Genomic DNA, 20,272 nt, shown 5'->3' with positions numbered 1-20,272 from the left:
TATTGATATCATAAGTGATGAGTAGTTGTTCATATATGGCTTGGGTTTAGAGTTAGCAAAATATTTTAAAATAAAGGAAATGTAGATTATAAATAGCAATTTAGAATTTAAGAGTTTTACCAAAGACAGTCAGCTCTGCTGGATCACTGTCTCTTTCTCCCACCATATTGGTGCCAACACAGGTGTACATTCCTGCATCACTTTTTCTGGTATTGGATATCATCAGTTTCCCACCACGAATCTGTAAAAATATCAATAAAAAGGAAAAGAAACAGGAAAGGAAAGAAAAGGATGTTAATAGTTTTGAATACTTAAGCACATTAGCTTTCAAAAGAAAATAGCTGCATCTTAGACCCAAAACTCTCTCACTCTTTTGGCATATGCTCATTTTATTTCTCAATTCAACTTTAGTATAAGTCTCTATATTTTCTTCCTAGAGAACATGTCTTTGAAACAGTCTTTCTCTGTCTTGCCTGGTCATATTTTGCATCTGTGACTGTCCCCACGAAATCCCCAGGGATTTGTTTTCACACTGAGATGCTGCTGATGAATTGCTGTTGTCATTTGTCATCAAAAAATAATATGAGATATCTGTTTTGGATAATATAATAAAATCTAGCTGATTTAAAAGGATTTATCAAGTATTTATTGAGTACTTAAAAGGACTGGGCAGGGTTCTAGGTATTTGGGATATACTGATAAGCTAAATAGTGAAAATCTGTTCCCTCGTGAACCTTATATTTCAATTATTAGTATTAATCATCTTTGCATATTAATTTTACTTAAGAAATAATTTTTGGAATGAAGGGTAGGTTGGCAAAAACAAAACATAAAATGATATGTAAGAATTGATATAAACTATTTACATCTATTAGTGCTCTCTAAATATTCTTAAAGAGAAAAATGTGTTGACTGAAAAAATACAATAATAATAAAATGGCTGCTAAAAGAACATTAATTCAGAGTTAGAATTTTAGTAAGTGTATTGTTACATCTTTTTTCCCATTTCCCCTTTCCTTGTATAAATATAATTCAACAATCTTAACTTTATGTGATTATGGGTTCTTAGGGAAATAAGAACATGCTGATTTTTTCCAGTATTTTAGATTTTTCATTGGTAAACAAAACTCATGCAGGTTTATTCATTGGGAATTGTATGTCATAATGGGAGGCTATAAAAATGGTCATGAAGGCCTTTTCTCTTTCCCTTGAAACAGAACTTGGCAATATGACTTTACTTCACCAATGAAACTGAAGCAAATGCTTCACCAGAAAAAAAGTTGCTTGCTCTTCTCTCCTCCCCGCACCCCCAGACCCCCATTATATATCATCATCCACTTATAAGGGAAAATATTTGGCCTTTGGTTCTTTTGGGATTGGCTTATTTCACTTAGCATGACAATGAATTAAAATGCAGTCTGTAAAAAATAAAAAAAAAAATATATATATATATATATTTTTTTTTTTTAAAGTTTCCTGCACATTGGGACTTTCCTTCTCTTGCTACAGTTGGAACCCTAAGACCATGGAACCAAGCTGAGCTAGCCTTCTAGAAAATTAGAGACCATGAAAAGAAGAAGTGAGGTTCTAACCCAAATTAGCTAATTTCCAGAGCCGAGTAAAGTCATCCTAGATTATTCAGCTTCCTGTTCACCTTTAAACAGGTCATGGAAAGATGAGAAAGTCTGGCAGAGACCAACCATCTAACTTTGATCAGGACTATCAGTTTTCACATAGAGTCATGGTCTAAATAAAATAGTTTTTATAAGTCACAAATTTCATGGTGATTTGTTACAGAGCAAAAGCACATTTTCAAAAATTTGATACTCAAATCCAGACCATTGAGAACCAAATTCTCTTTGGCAATGTAGATTCTCATAATGTTGATGGTAAGACCAGAAATATTCCACTACATATTTTGATCTCTTTTACTTCTGTCTTGTGATGTAATTTCCATGTGTACATACAAGAAATTTTCATTCACAATAAATATATTTTCAAAAACGACAAATATCTTTTAATTTTTTCATACCAGGGATTGAACCCAGGAGCACTTAACCACTGAGCCATATCCCCAGCGCTTTTCATTTATTTTTTATGTTTTTTGTTGTGAGACAGGGTCTTACTGAGTTGCTTAGGGCCTCCCTGAAATGCTGAGGCTGGCTTTGAACTCGAGATCCTCCTGCCTCAGCCTCCTGAGCTGCTAGGATTTCAGGCATGGGCCACTGTACCCAATTATTTATTAATTTATTTATATTTATTTATTTATTTATTTACCTTATAGTATGGGGCACTGAACCAGGGGTACCCTACTATCAAGCTTCAGACTTCTTTATGTTTTGTTTTATTTTTCCAGATAGTCTCACTAAGTTGCTGAGGTTGGCCTCAAACTTCTGATCCTCTTGATTTCTGAGTCACTGGAATTATAAGCATATGCCAGTGTGCCTTGCAAATTTTATGAACAGTTGGTTGAAATACCACACTTCTTCAGGCAAATGAAAAATTATTTTAAATAAAATGCCTTTACTCTCAGTTCTTACAACTAAATATTACTAAATGACATCAGAGGAATTATATTCTATTTCAGTGGACTGGTTCTCACTTATAAACTTTTTCATATAAATAGTGGATTCTACAAAAACATGAACTATTAAATTTGTATATATTAATTCCCTTTGTTCTATACCTTTATGTAAAATCATTTGAATCTTAATCAACTGTTGAATCTGGTAATCAACTTACATGAACTAAACTCCCAAATCAGTTATTTTTGTTTTTATTTATATATTTTAAATTTGCTTTAAAATTAACTCATTTTTAAAACTTTGCTGTTACAATATTTAATTTGAAAAAGTGGAAAAAATGAGATGTTCATCACCTCAGATTATTTCCTCTTATAATTTTGAAAATAGTATAAAATGAGATATTGTACTAAGTACAATGGTTTATGGCTATCACTCTAACACTAACACATGTTAAAATGTAAATAATGAATAGAAGATATTGAAGAGCTAAGACATCAATATCATACTGCAAAAATACATTTACATATTCAGATTGGTACAATTATTAATGTATACTTGATTTCTAAAATTTATGTCTTTTTGTACTCTCATTCCCCATTTTAAGACTTTTAAGTCTTTTGGATATGGCATAAATGATAGTAATTAAGTACAATGTTATTAACAATAAATTAAAAACAATAAAATACATTCATTTTTAGATGTGAATTTCCATCTGTCTAGGTTGTCATTCTAATTTAACTCACACTTATTCTGTCTTCCTTGTCATCAATTCGAACTTTGTCTTTTTTCCAGTAGATGGTGGGTTCTGGGTGTCCCCGGGGAGGTTGGCACTCCAGGATTGCAGGCTCTCCAGCTGCCACTACAACATCTGTGGGGTTTTGCCGGAAATCATCTCGCAACACTGCAGAGAAACAATTACAGTAAAAGAAAATTCAATGACAGTAACTTCAGTTTTCTCTTACAAAAGGTAATAGCTTGTTCTAATAAAAAAGAAAAATTCTGAATATTTACTGAAAACACAGTCATGCCCATCTTAAAATATTCTAGAGTCAACCTAAATGCTCATCAAGAGGGGAATGGCTGACTATATGATCATATGTTTTTGCTCTAAAAACCAAGCTCAAAACTGAGATTATTCTAAGGACAATTAAATGAGAAATAAATGTGATAAAGTCTTAAGATTTAATTACAAAAAGCAAGTTACAGAAAATCTCATGTGGCATGAGTCTAATTTCTATGAAGAAAAAACCATACACATACATAATAAAGATATTAAAGTAAACGTCAAAGATGTTCCAAAATCTGGAGCAATGCATATGTAAGTGGTTTGTGAGCATGTGTGTCATCCTCTGAGGGGAAATGGAGTGAGACTCTTTGAGAAAGTCCTTTCTCATGACATGAATATGGACAAGGTGCACACTGTCCTCATTACACTTTAGAAGGCAGACCCATTGTTCACCCTTGCAACGCTCTAGCACCCACATACACAAGGCTCCGTTTTTATGCTCTTTGCATCTCCACCTGCAGAGTGACATCTGGGCAGCGTGACATTCAGGGCAGAGATATCACTTGTAGCAGTTTTGCCAGTCTAAATTTCCCTCCTTTCATTAAAGGAGAACAGCAGGTTGGACCTCCATTGTAACCTCAAAAAATCTGGCATGCATGGCTCTCCAAATGTCACCTATCTATGAGCCTGTGCTCTTCAGCTGCTGGCAAGATGAAAAACCTGCAGAAGTGACTTGGCCTATCAGATTGTAGCAACCTATATTTATTTGATAAATAAGGGCTAGGACTGTTTTTGAATACATTCAAAAGCAAAGTTGAGACCAACTAATATACCATATATTCCAATTGTCTCCACCTTTCCTAACTGCCTTCATTTTTCCTGTTCTTTGATATTCCAGTGCTGACTAATTCATTTTTAAAGTATTTAAGGGTAAAACAAGTCTTTATTATGTATACACATATATAAGGACATACCAGTGTTATTGCATATTATATATACAAAAAGATAAACACATTCATGCACATATCTATAACTATATGTGTGTGTAGGTGAGTGTGTATATATACTGTCTGAAATCAGCATCAGGCAACTTGTTCTAGCCTGTTATGTAAATTATCTGCTGCAAATGGAGATTAGGTCAAACCAACCACCTTCCCTGTCCTGTAATGAGATCCTCTTCAGCACTCGGTTTCTTTGTTGTGCCAAGTCTGTAAGTTAATTGTCATCTACAAATAAATAAAAATCTCTATCCTGAAAATAGCTCCAGAGAGACAATCAAGTGACTTTTAGGGCTTTTCTGTTCTGTGTCTTCCCACATATCCTTTAAAATGGTTTTCCAACTTAATGAAGTCATGCCCCTTTAGGAGATTAGAGAACCATGTTTCCTATTGTAGCAACACTAGGAAAGGATTCAGCACAAATTGTTCAGTCAGCTTATCAACTGATTAATTTACTGCTTTCACTGTTAAGGAAATATGTTCCATTTTAGCACTGTGAACTGCATGCACATTTTGACTAATGGGCAAGAAAGGTGTGATTGATATGCATAAGTTTGCTACTGAATGGGTTGAGGGAAGTGTGCAATTAAGGGTGACATTCGTGCAAGTGGTAAAAAGGGGTTAACAATGTGTGGTTCCCTCTTGCAGGTATATCCTCCGGGAAGAGCAAGCTGGTGACTAATTTATATTCTAAATACAGAACAGCTGCCTATTTATTCAATGTTAAGAAGTGCAAAAATATGGTAACAGAGTGATGGGCCCCCCTATAATATCCGGTACTGGTAACAAATGGTGTTTTGGCAGACCCTCAATCTGGTTGAAAATGACACATCTGGCCAGTTGAAGAGCCTTCTCCTGCACTGGTCTCTCAACAAACACCATGCCAAAAAGCCTTAGATCGAATGATTCTCATGACCACTGCAAATCGTTCAAAGGTGCAGTGTTGTACTGATATGCAACAATCCACATTAAAAAAAAAAAAAAAATAAGCCCTTTAACACGGGGAATAAAATGAAGAAAAACATCATAACAAACTATAAGGACCGCTAGTCTTAAACAATATAACATGTGTTTATGCATTCACCAAAAAAAAAAAAAAAGCAAAATTACTCCAATTTGCACATGAAGCCAAGAAATCTAACATTGACTGTAATTTTAGGCTTTCAGACTATTCACTCAGAGAGTAGGGTGAGATAATGATATAATTGGTACTGTACCCTCTTCAACTTGTAATATGCACTTTGGGGTTTGTATATAATTCAGCTAATTCATTTGTGCCTAGTGATACCATTTCATTCTTGCTAAGTTGTCAGGTATATTTTGTTTCTTCTTTCTGGATCAAATGCCATTTTTAAGAGAAAACTGCAGTGAAAGGGCATCACTATGGAGATTCAATTATAAATAATTGTGACTTTCCTCTTTATAGCTCTCTCTCTCTTTGTCTCTTTCTCTTCTCTCAGATACTTCCTCTGATCTTGCAAGATGTCATGTGGCCCAATGGAGAGGCACACTTGGAAAGTATCCCAGGGTAACCAATAGCTAGTCAGAAACTGAGATCCTCAGTCTAGTATACTCTGAAAACTCAAGTTGATACCAAGCATTGTGGAAATTTATATAAGGCAATAGAAAATTAATGAGCCATAAAATAATACCCTAAAATAATAATTAAAAAATAAAAATAATACCTGAAAAAAGGCTTTATGTCTACTTGTGATGTTTGATCTTACTCCTCTGATGCCTACATCCTCATAGTCCCACATTCTTTCACTCACCAAGGCTTCCTCTGTCCTGAATCAATACTTTTCTGGCTTTTATTTTTTAACCTCAGTTAAGGCAAATCATTACTCAGACATTTCCTTTTAGTCTATTAAAATAAATTGAAAATAACATTAAGGAGAATAAGCTTCTGAAATACTAGAGCATACATTGGCTTCCCAGTGAAGTCAATAGAAATGCAAAGGGTAAAAACGTTATTGATAAAAGTATTTATACACACCATCAGATAAAGAAAACCATTTTAAATGAACTAAATTTGTCGTGAGAAAGGTAATCTATAAGGGTATGATAATGATGAGCATGACTAGGAGCACAGAAAACCAAAGGCCACTATGAGGACAGGAGCACAAGGCTCCTCCCAAACAGAATTTGTGTGTGTGCATATGAACTGTGGGAGCTCCTGGCCCAGTCATATCCAGATTTCTCAGGAGAACTGAACGAGAGGCCCAAGTATAGACTCATTTGGTACCTGATTCACTTTGTTAATGCAAACTTTCAGTAAATCCTGACAATCAGGATACATGGGGACTTTCAGTATTGCATATAGATAATACATGAAATTATGTGCTGGTTTTTAAGAAGAAATGTTTTCTGGGTGCTGAGTACAGAACCAAGAGCCTTGATATACTTCCACTAAGTGGCATAACCAGTTCCTAGAATTTCATTTAAGTTAATTTTTGGATCAAATAGCAGGGACACCAAAAGACACTGTTGATCTGTGTTTAAAATAACTGCCCCACAATTATAACTAAAATTTGTTGGACACACACTATGTGCCAAACACACCATCCTGGATGTGAGTAGGGCATTTGAACACTACTTATTATAGGTAAGTATATTAGGTTTAAACCCAGTGTCTGACACTACACTCTGCAGACTATCAGGCTACACTGATTTGTAACATCATCTGCTTCCATTTATAATGTTCCCACTGTGCTAGTTCAGAATGTTCTTATACCTTCCTTGAATATCCTGTTTGACCTTTATTTCTCTGATTTTCCTTTTAAATTCTTCATTGAAGCTATTATGAGTTTGCTAGAATGAAAATGTGATCATATCAATTCTCTTCTCATACTTTTAAATGCCTCTGAGGATAAAATTCTGCTTTTAATGTGACTTCATATGTTGTTTAGAATTGGGTTCCTGCTTATTTTTCCAGGTCATCACAGGCATATTTGTAATGTTTGTGCCATAAGTAAATAGAGGAACAACTAATTATCACTGGCTTGTGATGATCTTTCTGCCTGAAAATATTTCCCTGCTTTCTTGTGTTCCTAATTTTGATTATTCTTTTCTCAACATATATTGAACCTTGGGTGTTAGCCTCTGACTCACTCATCTGAATTTTTTTTTTCTTTATACACTTATACCAAACTAGATAACTTTCCCAAAGGCTCCCATCTTGAAGAACAGCAGAAGAGTTAGTGAAGTCCTTCTTCATTGGTTGACAAAATTGATAAACTCCTCTTCAAGAATTATACTGCAGTACCTTCATATTATATGATCTGGACCGCAATTTTTTTGATTTAATTTTAAAACGTCATTCATGAATAACTATTTCAGTTGCTAGGAGTTAAAGGATAGAATACTTGCCTTGACTACCTTCATGCTCTAAAATACAAGTCAGACAGTTCAAGAAGTTCAGAAAGCAATCTGGAAACAAGGAAAATGTAGATTTCTGTGCAACCACCAAAACAGGTAGCATAAATTATACTATGAAATAATAAGTATTATAATAAGCTAAAAGGAACATGTTCACATTATTTCCTCAGCTCTACCAACACCAGCACTAGTACAGAGAATGCTCAGGTGTAATCCCAAATAGCATGAATCTCAGAACTTCCGTTCTACTTGTGAGGAAAGCACCCCATCTTCTCCTGGACTATGTGGCTATTTTTAGCTGCCATACTGGGAGCTTCATTTCAGGATGAAAGAGAGCTTATGTACACTACAGCATGAGCTAAAATAATCTGGGTTCTTGGTAATACAAATGGGCAATTTAATTCCAAAAACTGTGCTAACTCTGGACTTCCTAGTTAGCTTCTCTTTCATATTGAAGACAGTCTAAATTAAGTTTTCCCTGCCAAGTGAAAATACCCCACTGATACACCACAGTAATTCGATATTTTCGTGAGCTTTTATTCACTCAAACTCCAAATAAATGTTAAGGAGAATTGCCATTCACAGGAAACCACTTCATTATAATTGATTTAATCGAACAAAATATGACCAGAACAGACTGGTCAGTAACCAGCTAAATGGCCTATGTGATCTGATATTTGGGGAACGAGTCAGAAGTGGTTTCTTCTGCAAAGAAGTGGAATAGGAAAGAGAGAACTCAGAGGGTAGACTTCCTGCTACTGCTGTGCAAGCTGACGCTCTGGCACCCCTGCTGCATGCTGGCAATTCCAAAATGAGAAGCTCTAAACCCCCACCTCCACTAAAACTCCCTGTATAAGCAAATTCACTCCACAAATGATCCAGATAAGCCAGTGGTATGAATTGGAGCATGTTGAATAAACAAGAATGCCCTGTGACTTGCTCATTTTCAAGTCACAGTATTTTATGAAGCCTGGTATTCTGCAGGGAATAAAATACACAAACACACAATTCACGCAAGAGGAATGGCCAGCTCCGAGTTTCTTAGCCAAGTCTTTATTCTCGAATGCTTTTTTTAGCCTTGTTCTGTCCTCACCCACAGTATAATTTGAAGTCCTGCTAAGAGTGCCAAGTCTTCCTTCATGTTTTCCATTAATGTTTAAAAGTTGCTGAAGGATTCTTAGAAATTGCATGGCAACATTGTGCTCTCTGTAATTTGTATCCGTAACCTCTGTAATGCATATGTTCTCCTTAGAGACCAAGTGTTGAGATCATTCATAAACTCTTGGATCACATGTGGCACTGCAAACTGGTGACATCTGACCACGGCAGACTCCAGGCCTGTCTCTGGCAATCATTTCCTTTGCTTTGCAGTGAAGGAGCCAGCATTTGGCATATTTTCAACACTTGCAAGTCCTATTTTTGGCAAAGTCTAACATTTGATATTTGACAGGGATCTGCATACCCTATCCATTAGCTTATGAGGAAGTTGTGGATTGAGGCTAATTAATGTTTAATCATTCCTCTTTTTTCTCTCTCTCTCTTAAAGAGCCAGCGTCCCAAAAAGTGTTCACGTGAGACTGATGTCTCCAGGGTCACAGAAATTGCAAAGGAACAGACTGAAGTTAAAGATTGTGCCCAATTCTAGTATGTGAGAAGACCATGGTGTTTAACCATAATATTAAGCTAAACACGCTTAAGGTAATGCTTTCCTCCACTGTAAAACAAAAACTTCTCTCCATGTCCCCAAATATTCTGTACTAAGTCCAGTCTTGGTCACAAACATGCTTTTAACTCTGGAGAGTAGAAAATAGAACACTTTCAATTTAAAAGTCAGAACAGCATAGGCTAGCTTTAAAGACAAACTGCATTTAATACTATTGCTGTGTATGGTAACAGGAAGGGAATATCAGATTATTAGAATTTTACATTACTGTCTCTTATTTTCTTTGGATCTGAGTATTGATACTACTAGATAAATAAATATGTAAGTAAATAAATAATAAACAAGCACACTGATTTGATAGGATTTACATTTATAGGATAATTACAAACAACCATCTGTCTGCTTCTAGTTTTTCAATCTGGTTCATATCCCATGAGCCTCAAGTCTCCAGTCAAGTAGCCAAGCTATGAAGTATCAGGAAGGCTTGGTATAGGTGCTTGTAGAAAGCATTCTCTGAAAAATGGTTATTTCTTTCCAATCTGCACCCCTCATTTATTCCTCATGATTTGAAAAAAGAAACCAAAAATTTGAAAGGATCAAAAATCATTCATATATATGAAATTTCAATTAAACCTATTTAAAAGTATATCTTAAAACTTAAAATGTACATACTTATACATTTAAATTCAATCTTCAGGATACATTACTCCCTTATAACTACACCTGTCAATTTGCATAAAGAAAATGAGGAACACTACCAAGTAAATATTAATGTGCTGCTTTATTCTGGATCCCAATAGTTTACCGCTCTCCTCCCACCTTGTTAGTCCTTATCTGAAGACATTAGCTTTTACAGCATCCCAACATTGCACAGTTCACAGAGGTACATTGTCTTAGCGGCATCTTCCTGTCATTCCAGCCTCTCCGAGTATCAAAGCATTATTACTCTGATATTTCTCTCCCATGGTGTATTTTGATGTGCATGATCAACACGAATTACAATGCCAACTAACTGCCAGATGTCATGAGTTATAAACTCAATAGTCTAAGGATTATTACACATTAGGGCACCCTATAGTGCAAGGGTGTCCTGGAATTTATGTGTTATTTATTACCTATTGGCAGGGTCTCAAAGTAATCTCACCCCTGCTGATGAAATGAGGGTTGGAAGGAGAAGAAGGTCAAGGTCAACCTCCCTTGTCAAGAATGCTAGTTACTTTGAAACTACTGTTGCTTCATCTTTTTCTCTGTACCTGAAATGCAACAAATCTCTGAATAAAGGAGAGACATAATATAATGCCTCTTTGGGTTTTCAACTTGATTCTGCTGAATTGACAATTTCCATTATTCCATTGTTTCCAATACATTTTGTAACCTTAACTACTGAAGGCCTGTCTGATTTAGAAGGTACTCAGGAATCTCACCCTAATCCTTTTACTTGAAAATGACCAATTTGAGAGTGCACTGTTTATTTTCCTCTTTTCCACAGAACATGGACCAAAGGCTACCTTCACTAGGCAACGCTTGAAATTTGAATTTAAAAAAATCAAATCCCACACATCTGGATTTTTCAGTATTCCAATTTGCATATGTCCACATCCCAAAATGTGGGCATTACTCCGCACTGTCAATGAATTTTCCTGGAATGGATACAGTTTGATGTATTCTTCAGGTAGAGTTCTGTGTGATCACTATATAACAAAAAGCTTGAAGTATTTCCTAATCCAGGATGCGGCATGCTTATTTTTAAATTGGCTAGTTAAAAAAAGCTCTATCACCTCCCACCTTATCCCAAAGCTCTAGTAAGCCTCCTTCCTTTTGCCAACAAATGATGTCTGAGTGCTGCAGTTTATATTCAGCATTCTTATTACTCATCCGCCATAAATCTTCAAAAGCATCACCATGTTTGACAGTTAAGCAGGAGAAGGTGAATCAGGGAGCGTATCAAAGCACTTTTTATGAATGCAAATATGAAAGACTGAATTTAAATTACTTCAGAAAACTCATAGAATACAATTGACAGTGAATGGAAAACAAAGTGTTTGACAACTTTTGTTAACCTATGAAAAACACAATTCTCCATCTCATCCTCAGGTTCTCCATACACTCTATGAAATAAACCGATATTAAATAACATATATCAAATACAATTTAAGAGTAAAGTGATACTGAGATCCTTTAATGAAAATTCAGTGTATATGTGTTCTCCTCAAAAGTAATTTGATACTTAAAATTTTTCTATGCTTCAACTGAATCTTTATGTTTTATGAGAAATTATAAAGACATTCTCTTACATATAATGGTTTAAAAAGAATATCCCTCCTTCTGTCTGATTTACACTGGAGCCAACCTTGACCAGCCACAGGTCAGAGGCTCAGTCTCCTAGACTAAAACCTGGTAAGTATGATGTACCAGGAAGCCTATCAATTCTCCATTGTTTTGACCCAATCAAAGCAATTCATAATGCCACACTATTAATATTCACAAAGAATCTTAATCTTTAATATTGGCCATTTTCATGCACCAAAATATTAACCATTTTGCCTCACTCCCTCTAAAGACTGGAAAATAAATAGTCTACTCTCAAATATGTTATTACCCTTCTGATATCCCAAGGAGCTGGAAAAAATCTGTGCATTCCTTCTGAAATAGAAATCTTCAATGTGACCTAAGAGTTGGATAACCATATATTTTATCCTCAAAACTGGACATGTCTAAAGTCAAAGGAAGCACTATCAGTCATTATTGGTTGAATAATATGATTGTGGGGTCAAAGGTGGGACTATAGAGATTTTAAAAGGAGAGACCACATAGCATTGTAGAAAATGGTAAGTGCACATCTACTCTGGATTTCCCAGGACCACCCAGATATGACTGTCAAATGTTAAGCAACTGCTAATGATAATTCCTATAAATGATTATCACGAGTTGGGCTTTACATATAATAATATGATTTTATGTGAAATATTTTAGAAGTGATTATTTCTATCATTATTAGTAGGATAACACAATTTTAATAGTTTCACCCAATAAGTTCCATCATGCTCAATAAAAAAAAAATTTAATGTGACATGTAATTTTGCTTTGCTTAATCGATACCAAATTAGTCAGATCGTCATTATTCTTTTTAGCCAGTTCTAATTGTAACTACTCAGAACAAAAGGTAACAAAAGCGTTTTTTCTTTTAATTATTCACTTTGTTTTTATGTAATAAGGATGCACTGAACATTTTGTTGATTGAAGGCACTACATATTTTAAGAATGTAAGGTATTTCAAGCAGAGATCTTACCCTCAAAGTGCTAAGAGATTTAGAAAAGTTACCTTATGTAACCCAGAATCACAACCAGAAAGAAGTGTCTGAGAACAAGTATACTGAAAATGCCATAAAGTCTAAGGAAAACTTTTTTAAAAGAAAAACTTTCTAGAGGAGTGAACTTCAGATCTGGGTTGGGAATATGCACTGTATGCTTTAATTCATTGTAAGAAGAAAACAAACATTCTGGAATGTGCTTGCACATACATAAAACCATCTCCAGAAAAACACAGAAGAAACTAGTAATAACAAATGTCTTTGTTTTAGTCAGCTTTTTCCCTGCTGTGACTAAAAGACCCAACCAGCATAACTATAGAGGAAGAAACACTTATTTGAGAGCTCAAGGTTTCAAGTCTCAGTCCATAGAGAGCAGTCTCCATTTCTCAGGTCTCCAGGTGAGGCAGAACATCATGGTGGAACAGTGAGGAGGAGGGAAGCAGCTCACATGATGATCAGAAAGCAGAGAGAGAGGTATCCACTTGTTAAATACAAACTTTATACCCCATAGCCACTCCCTAGTGAACCACCTCCTTCAGCCACACACCACCTGCCTCCAGTTACCACTCAGCTAACCCCATCAGGGATTAATTCAGTGATGAGGTTAAGGCTATAGCCTAATCCTTTCTCCTCCAAACCTTCTTGCATTGTCTCACATGTGAGTTTCTGGTGGACATCTCATAATTAAACCATAACATCATTGCAGAAATAAAAATATTGAGAAATGAGGGACAGGAGCATCTCCTTTATGCTCTTGATTTTTAAATCCTACAAATGTATTAACTACTTATTAATATGCATATTTAACAAATCGCAAATTCAATAGAAAAATATATTGCCCAAAAGTGTTTTTGAACAATACTACCTGTCCAAATTAGATTCCGCTGGATGAGTTGTGAAGAAGGCATACAAATGTGGTTTCTTGAAAGAGCACACAGTGTACAAACTGCAATTTTATAGAAGAGTGATGCTTTGGATGCAAATTTCAATAAAATACCTTAAGGCTGAACAAAATACGCAGCTTGATAAATTATTTTTAAGATAAAATATAAATTTATAAACTTTAGTTTGGAGGTTGTGTCTTCATTTAACAGTAACAGAAGGCCTACTGTGAGCCAGGTATCAGAGACATAAAGGTTCATAATATGAGATGCTTGTGATCTAGACCTGTGTCTTAAGTGTCACAATAGAGGACAGGATAAGCAGTGAGCAGGTTTCAAGGAAGGAGCAAGTAGTGGAAAATTTGCTGCAGCAAAGAGAGGTTTAAAGCTATCACACATACTTAAAGTCAACAAACATTAAAACTCCCAAATATCATTTATTTATAAAAAAATTTCTTTATTTCTCTGAAAGAATATATCACAAGTCTATAAGCCCACCTCAAATGCATGAATTAAGAGAATTCTATCATTCCTCCTTTAAAAAGTAAAAACTTACTAATATTTAAAAGTTTTTTTATGGAGTTCTCCTTAGAGAAAATGTAAGAAATCTTGCTGAACCTTACAAGAATTTCAATGTATTTTCTTTGATGTTCCTACAGTTTGAATACTTAAAATATTCACTAATTTTTTATTTTAAAAGTGAAGTAAAAGACTATGTCCAGGTAAGTGAAATGACATTATTTGATGTTGTTCTCTCAATTAGAAAAAGTGATGCATATTAGAGATGGTGGTTATTAGAAATAGAAAATCATTTGAAATAATACTAACTATAACTTTGTATTGGAATAGGATTTCTATACAATTTTGAATGACTTAATCAAGTATTGTAATTAATTGCCTTTACAGCAAAATATTTCAGTACCTTGGAAAATTCAAGTCTGTTGGCAATGAAACTTATTGGAAATTGTATTTCTAATATTGTTCTATTATTTGATTTTTTTTTCTTCATAGTATTTTAGCCATATAAATCCTCAATAAATATTTGCTGAGAGTCATTACATGTGATTTTTTGTATTCCCCTCCCCAATCCTTTATGATGAAACCATTACCACTAAATCACTGCATAAACTATACCTACTTTAAGTGAACATTTCTTTGTCTTCTTGAATGCTCTCCTAATTTTCTTCCCACCAGCCATTACTCATCTGTGTATTTTGTCAGAAATGGAATGTCCCTGCTATGCATTCTGCCCAGTTAACCTTTTCCAGTTCCTCCTCCATATGATGGCCCCAAAATGTAGTCCTCCTGACTCTTCCTGGAACATGAGTCTTTCACATACCTGCCTGCCTGACATTGCCATTGGAACATCTTGAATTTAACATCTTGATTTTGTCACAAAACTCTTCATCTCCTTAATCTCCCCTTCCTTTTGCATGTGGTACCATCATATACAAATAGTTGAAGGAATGATTATTTTTCCTCCATTTCTGTTGCAAGTGGACACAAACACACCTATACTAGCTTCACTGTTAGTAAGTCCCCCTGACTGTGAAATGTATCCATAGTCTTACCTATACCTCCCTCCCTTCCTATCACGTCTCAGTCACCATCACCTCATGTTTTGTTGCTGTTGACTCCTAACAATCTTGCTTGACTCTTATTTCTTGTCACTACAGTCAATTTTCCACACAGCAGAGTGAGCATTTTAAAATTATAAAACAAATATAGTCATACTTCTGAATAAAAATCCCCAAAGCTTCCCTATTATATATAAAATAAAATAAAAATTCTCACTCAGGCCTACAAGGTACCTTATAATAGCTGTAACTCCTGCTCCTTTCTCCCCCATCCTCACTGACCCTTCCCTTCTTTGCCAAGACAATTATTTCTTTAGGTCATCTTTCTTCACTTCAGTCCACCTATGAAATGTTGTGCCCTCCAGACTTCCAGCACTTCTCCTTTTCTTGCCAGTCAAATCTCATTTTATATGTCCCTTCTTCATTTTCCCTCTTTTATAAATACTCACTTTAAAGAAGTGGCCAGATCACACACATCAAATCCCTTAGATTCCCCCCAGCCCACTACCAGTGCACATGCAGATGCAAACTGGATCTATGAATGCAGGGATCTATAAAAATATGAGCTTGATTCAACATTTTTATTGTCTTATCCACAGGGTCTGGGATGGTATCCTTGGCACTTAAGAGGTGCACAGTGAATACTTATTGAAAAAAAAAATGAATGAAGAATTTTAGTTCTTGTCATTAACTAAATTGCATATAGTTAATTATTGTGCATTCTTATTAGGAAGTTCCATGTATAGGTATAGATTTGACTCAATCACAGCATGAGAAATTGTTTGTCCTTAGTTTTAGCAAAATATAAGCCTCTTTAAGAGACATAATTGTGGGATGTTCTTCTAAGAAATTCCGGTCGTTTTTCATTGTTACTAGCTAACTCACAAATGCCACTTCAAGTGGTCAGAAACATGTCATGACTTGCCACATCCATAAACTTTTAAAGATGATGTTCTGAATCTTTATTTTGAAATTTTTCATTTGTCTAGTAAAGTGAGATAAATCAGTAGCTTTTTAAATGGCCAAGATTTCTCCATTATAAGGTCAATAGAAATTTCACAATGACCCTGTGAAGCAGAAAATTTCTGCATGAAAAGATAGAAGTTCTAAGATACCCAGGTTGAATAAGTTAATAAGAAAAGAAGCCAGAACTTCGAAATAGATAATTTTTTTAATCCTAGTTCCTACTCTTTAACAATATTGTAATGGAAATTTAGGCAAAATGGATACATTTTATGATTCTGTAACCTAATAATCAAAGTATATTATAAATAATTTAACTTGGTAACTAAGGTCTTCATTATAATCAGTTATTGTACCCTGCTGTGAGATAGTGATTTTGAACATTAGGCTAAATCTATTTTTAATTCAAAATTCATGATGAAACTTCATACTTTGAATAAATCCTTAATATGAGCTTGATTCTGTTCAATTGCCTTTTTAATAAAAAGCTAGAGAACAAAAGCTAATGGTGAGTGAATTACTGATCAGAATGATACTGCTATCTTTCTCTATAATGAACTATTACAGTTTTTTCTAATGGTATGCTAACACCTTCAGGATTGAAGTCTTCTCCCCACACACCCAGTCTAAATCAGTCTCTTCTTTGAGTAAAAGTATACCTAATTGGCTTCAATCATTTCTATCTTTTCATTTGTTTTTAACATAAAACAAGAAATAACATGTAACCATCTTGGAGATGGCTCATTTCTGAGACTGATATCATCATTATAAGTTCCATATTTCTTACATACTTTTTTGCAATCATAAATCTGCACAGAACTTTGCACCTTGAACTATTTCTTGTTCCTTGGGAGTTAGGCCCACAGATTTTGGTGAACAAAAGCCTGGGTTGATTCCTGGAATTTTGGTTATTAGCTGCAGCATTTGGGGCAATTTGTTTACTATCTCACAGCTTCTACTTCTTTATCTTCAAAATAGGAAGAATTGTGTCTATCATCTAAGAATTAAGCAAAAGCATTTTTGGCATTTATCACATACCTTGCCATGAACAACTATACATTCATTTTCATGGTTTTACATAAACAAATAGAGATATTTGAAGATTTTATATTCTTCCTAATAAAGTATATAACTTCCCAGGTAATAATTCCTGAGTATATAAATATATAATTAAGTTATGAATCAAACACAACAAAATGGAAATTTTCCTATTACTGCATTAATTTTAACAATGTAATATCTAATATTTTGTACTGGCAAAACAATACTTACTGGGCCTGACTTATCTGGTGAAATATATATATATTAATTAGTGTAACTATGAATATTAGTGATACTTTAAATATGCTTTGTATTATTTTAGAAAATAAATCTAGTTATTTACTTTTTAGATAGTCTTTTGTAGTAAAAACTCAAGAAATAAGAGGGCCAAGATTTTTAGGAAAAGAAATGAGTACTGATTTATAGCAAAGAAGTGCAAAGAATCACAGTAATCTAATACCAAGCAATTTTGTGCCTAATCCTTAGTGAACAATTACTTAATTTTTTATTGAGTAGATATTTTACCAACAGAAATTCCTTATTATTTTTCATTCTGTTCAAATTTGTTAAGAATTTTCTCTTTCTTTATATTTTTTAACTTAAGCTAAGCAAATATCTGCTCCTCAATATCACATGTATTGTTGGGAAAAATCTAAAAATGAATAATGTATTTCTAGCACACTGAAAGGAAAAGAAGTTGAAATCATGAGGAAAAAATACTAAACAAACCATGGGTCTATTAATTTCTACAGAACCCCAAATCACCTGTTCCTGACAGTCCCATCTTTCACTCTCCAAATGCCTGTTAGTAAAAGAAAAGCCGTCCAGCCCACCCCCTGACATCTTTAATTGACTTCCTAGAGACTGTTATCAAGAGCTACTCAAGCGGGGCTAATAGTGCCAGTAGATTGCTCACACATGGCAGGGCTGGGTGTGCTGGACTTTAAAAGGGCTGGAGGGAGCGCCTAATCTTCACTCAGTGTGGGAGCAGGTACCAAGGGGTTATCGAAAACGCAACAAATCATCCGTCAGCACTCCTGATGCAGAAAGATTCTAATGGGGAGATGGAGAAATTGGTGCTCAGATATAGACTCCCCCCATTTGCCTCCCATCACCATATTTAGACTGTGACCCTGAGCTATGTTTGAGGATGGGAACCAAATGACAAGACACTGGCCCTACATAGAGTCCTCCTTCCTACAAATAACGTTGATTCTTCTGCGAGCACATTGTACCAGGAAGAGCCCTCTTATGTGAAGCTGAAGCAAAAAGGATCTGTCAGAATTCAAGCCAGTCCACTCATTTCAGTAAAGTTCAAAAAGTCACACCATAGGAAGAACAGCACATCTGGTGCCTAAGATCTTCTGGTTGGACTTCTGCCTTGGCCCATCAGGATGGAGTTCGTTATTTCCTTTATTTTATTTTGCCACTGAATTTCTAATTTTTATACATGATATTTAATTGGAGCAGAATGAAAGCTCTGCAAATAAAATCCAGCATGTTATTTATCTTTTAGCTTTTATTAAAACACCATAAGTGTAATTTCACATGGATATTTGCCCAACAGTTCCAAAAGTATTCCCTACCTCCTCCCCAACAACCCAGAATTGTTACCTTTGAAGCAGAGCCAAGCCTGGAGATTTCTTCAATCCCAACAAAACAAAAAATAATTATGTTTTATGTCAATAGAACAAGTTTCTCTTCATTCTTAGTTTTAGATCTTCACTTACTAATTTTCTCCGCTTGCTATGTCAAACTACAAAAAAGTTCTCTTTTCAAGTCAAACATATGATACTTCTGTCAATATTATTGTTTTTATTCATTGATATCCAGTTGTGTTATATTTATTTATAATTGTAGCTTTATATAAAATGTGATATTATATATGATATATTTTGAGGTCCTGAATAGGTGTTCAGAATTCAAGGTGACAAAAGGAACATAGATAATATTTTCTGAATATTTCACTCTTCTAGAAAAAGAAATATTAAAGCCTTAATAATGTTTTGTTTTGTTTTCAAATAAGAGGAAGGAATATAAAAATGTGCTTTTCCTTTGATGATTCATTTTACATTTAGGAACACTTCGTTGAAAAAAATTTCTTCATTTCATCAACCTTAAGGGACCTTACTGTAAGAGAAGAGAAGCATGAAAAATTTTTGCAAGTGAGATGATATTTATGATGATGGCATTTGACAATTATGAATGAATGAAAAAAGGCGAATTGCTATTGCTGCCAACATTTTTTAAAAAGGAAGAAAAGGATTTTTTTCTCTTTAATTTTGGACTCACCTGCTCTGCTCAATGAACTATATTCAAAATGTCTGATATTATTGAAAATTTCCAGTTTCGTAATGAATATTTGTTGTTACACATTCTTTCCCCTAGTTATTTCTATTAGTGCAACTTAAATCATTTTTTCGGTAGTGATTGTAACCGCTTCAACAGATTTTCAGATTTTCTTACTGACTGTTTCATTCTCAAAGGTATGAAAAAAGGTTTTTCATTAATCAAACTGGCAAGCATTCCTAATTACAGTTTTAATTCCAGTCATTGTAAAGACATTTAAATTGGTTGTTTTTTGGTCAGCATTGTAGTTTCATTCTTCTTATTGATCTCCAGGATTATTTTACCCTTCGAAGTTACAAGCCAATAAATACAAATATCTACTTTACATCAGCAATAGTAAACTACTCATCCATTTTCTCTTGCCATCTCCTAATTTTAGGCCACTTTTGCCACTCAGGAGATGGCAGATTAAATTGTAGACACCACCTGGATGTGGAAATATGTGCACTTTAAGAAAAAGTTGACTTATCAAAGCCATGATGACTCATTTTGTTCCAATAGACACATTTAGCAGTAACCAACCTCCATCAAAAATGAATGAATATAAACAAATAACAAATAACTGGAAATGAAGAGACAT

The 20,272-nt window shown here is 34.6% G+C and overlaps 1 protein-coding gene across 1 annotated transcript in view; it reads right to left on the bottom strand.

The window, feature by feature from the left end:
• ROBO2 (roundabout guidance receptor 2) overlaps window positions 1-20,272 on the bottom strand; it is a 578,830-nt gene that overhangs the window by 188,822 nt on the left and 369,736 nt on the right. Inside the window, 2 exon segments of the mRNA XM_079154971.1 lie at window positions 121-241; window positions 3,269-3,426. Coding sequence (XP_079011097.1) covers window positions 121-241; window positions 3,269-3,426 — 279 coding nt within the window.

This window comes from Sciurus vulgaris, assembly GCF_902686455.1.
Source record: "Sciurus vulgaris genome assembly, chromosome: 10".
Taxonomy (NCBI): domain Eukaryota; kingdom Metazoa; phylum Chordata; class Mammalia; order Rodentia; family Sciuridae; genus Sciurus; species Sciurus vulgaris.
This window is presented reverse-complemented; position numbering and strand designations above follow the sequence as displayed.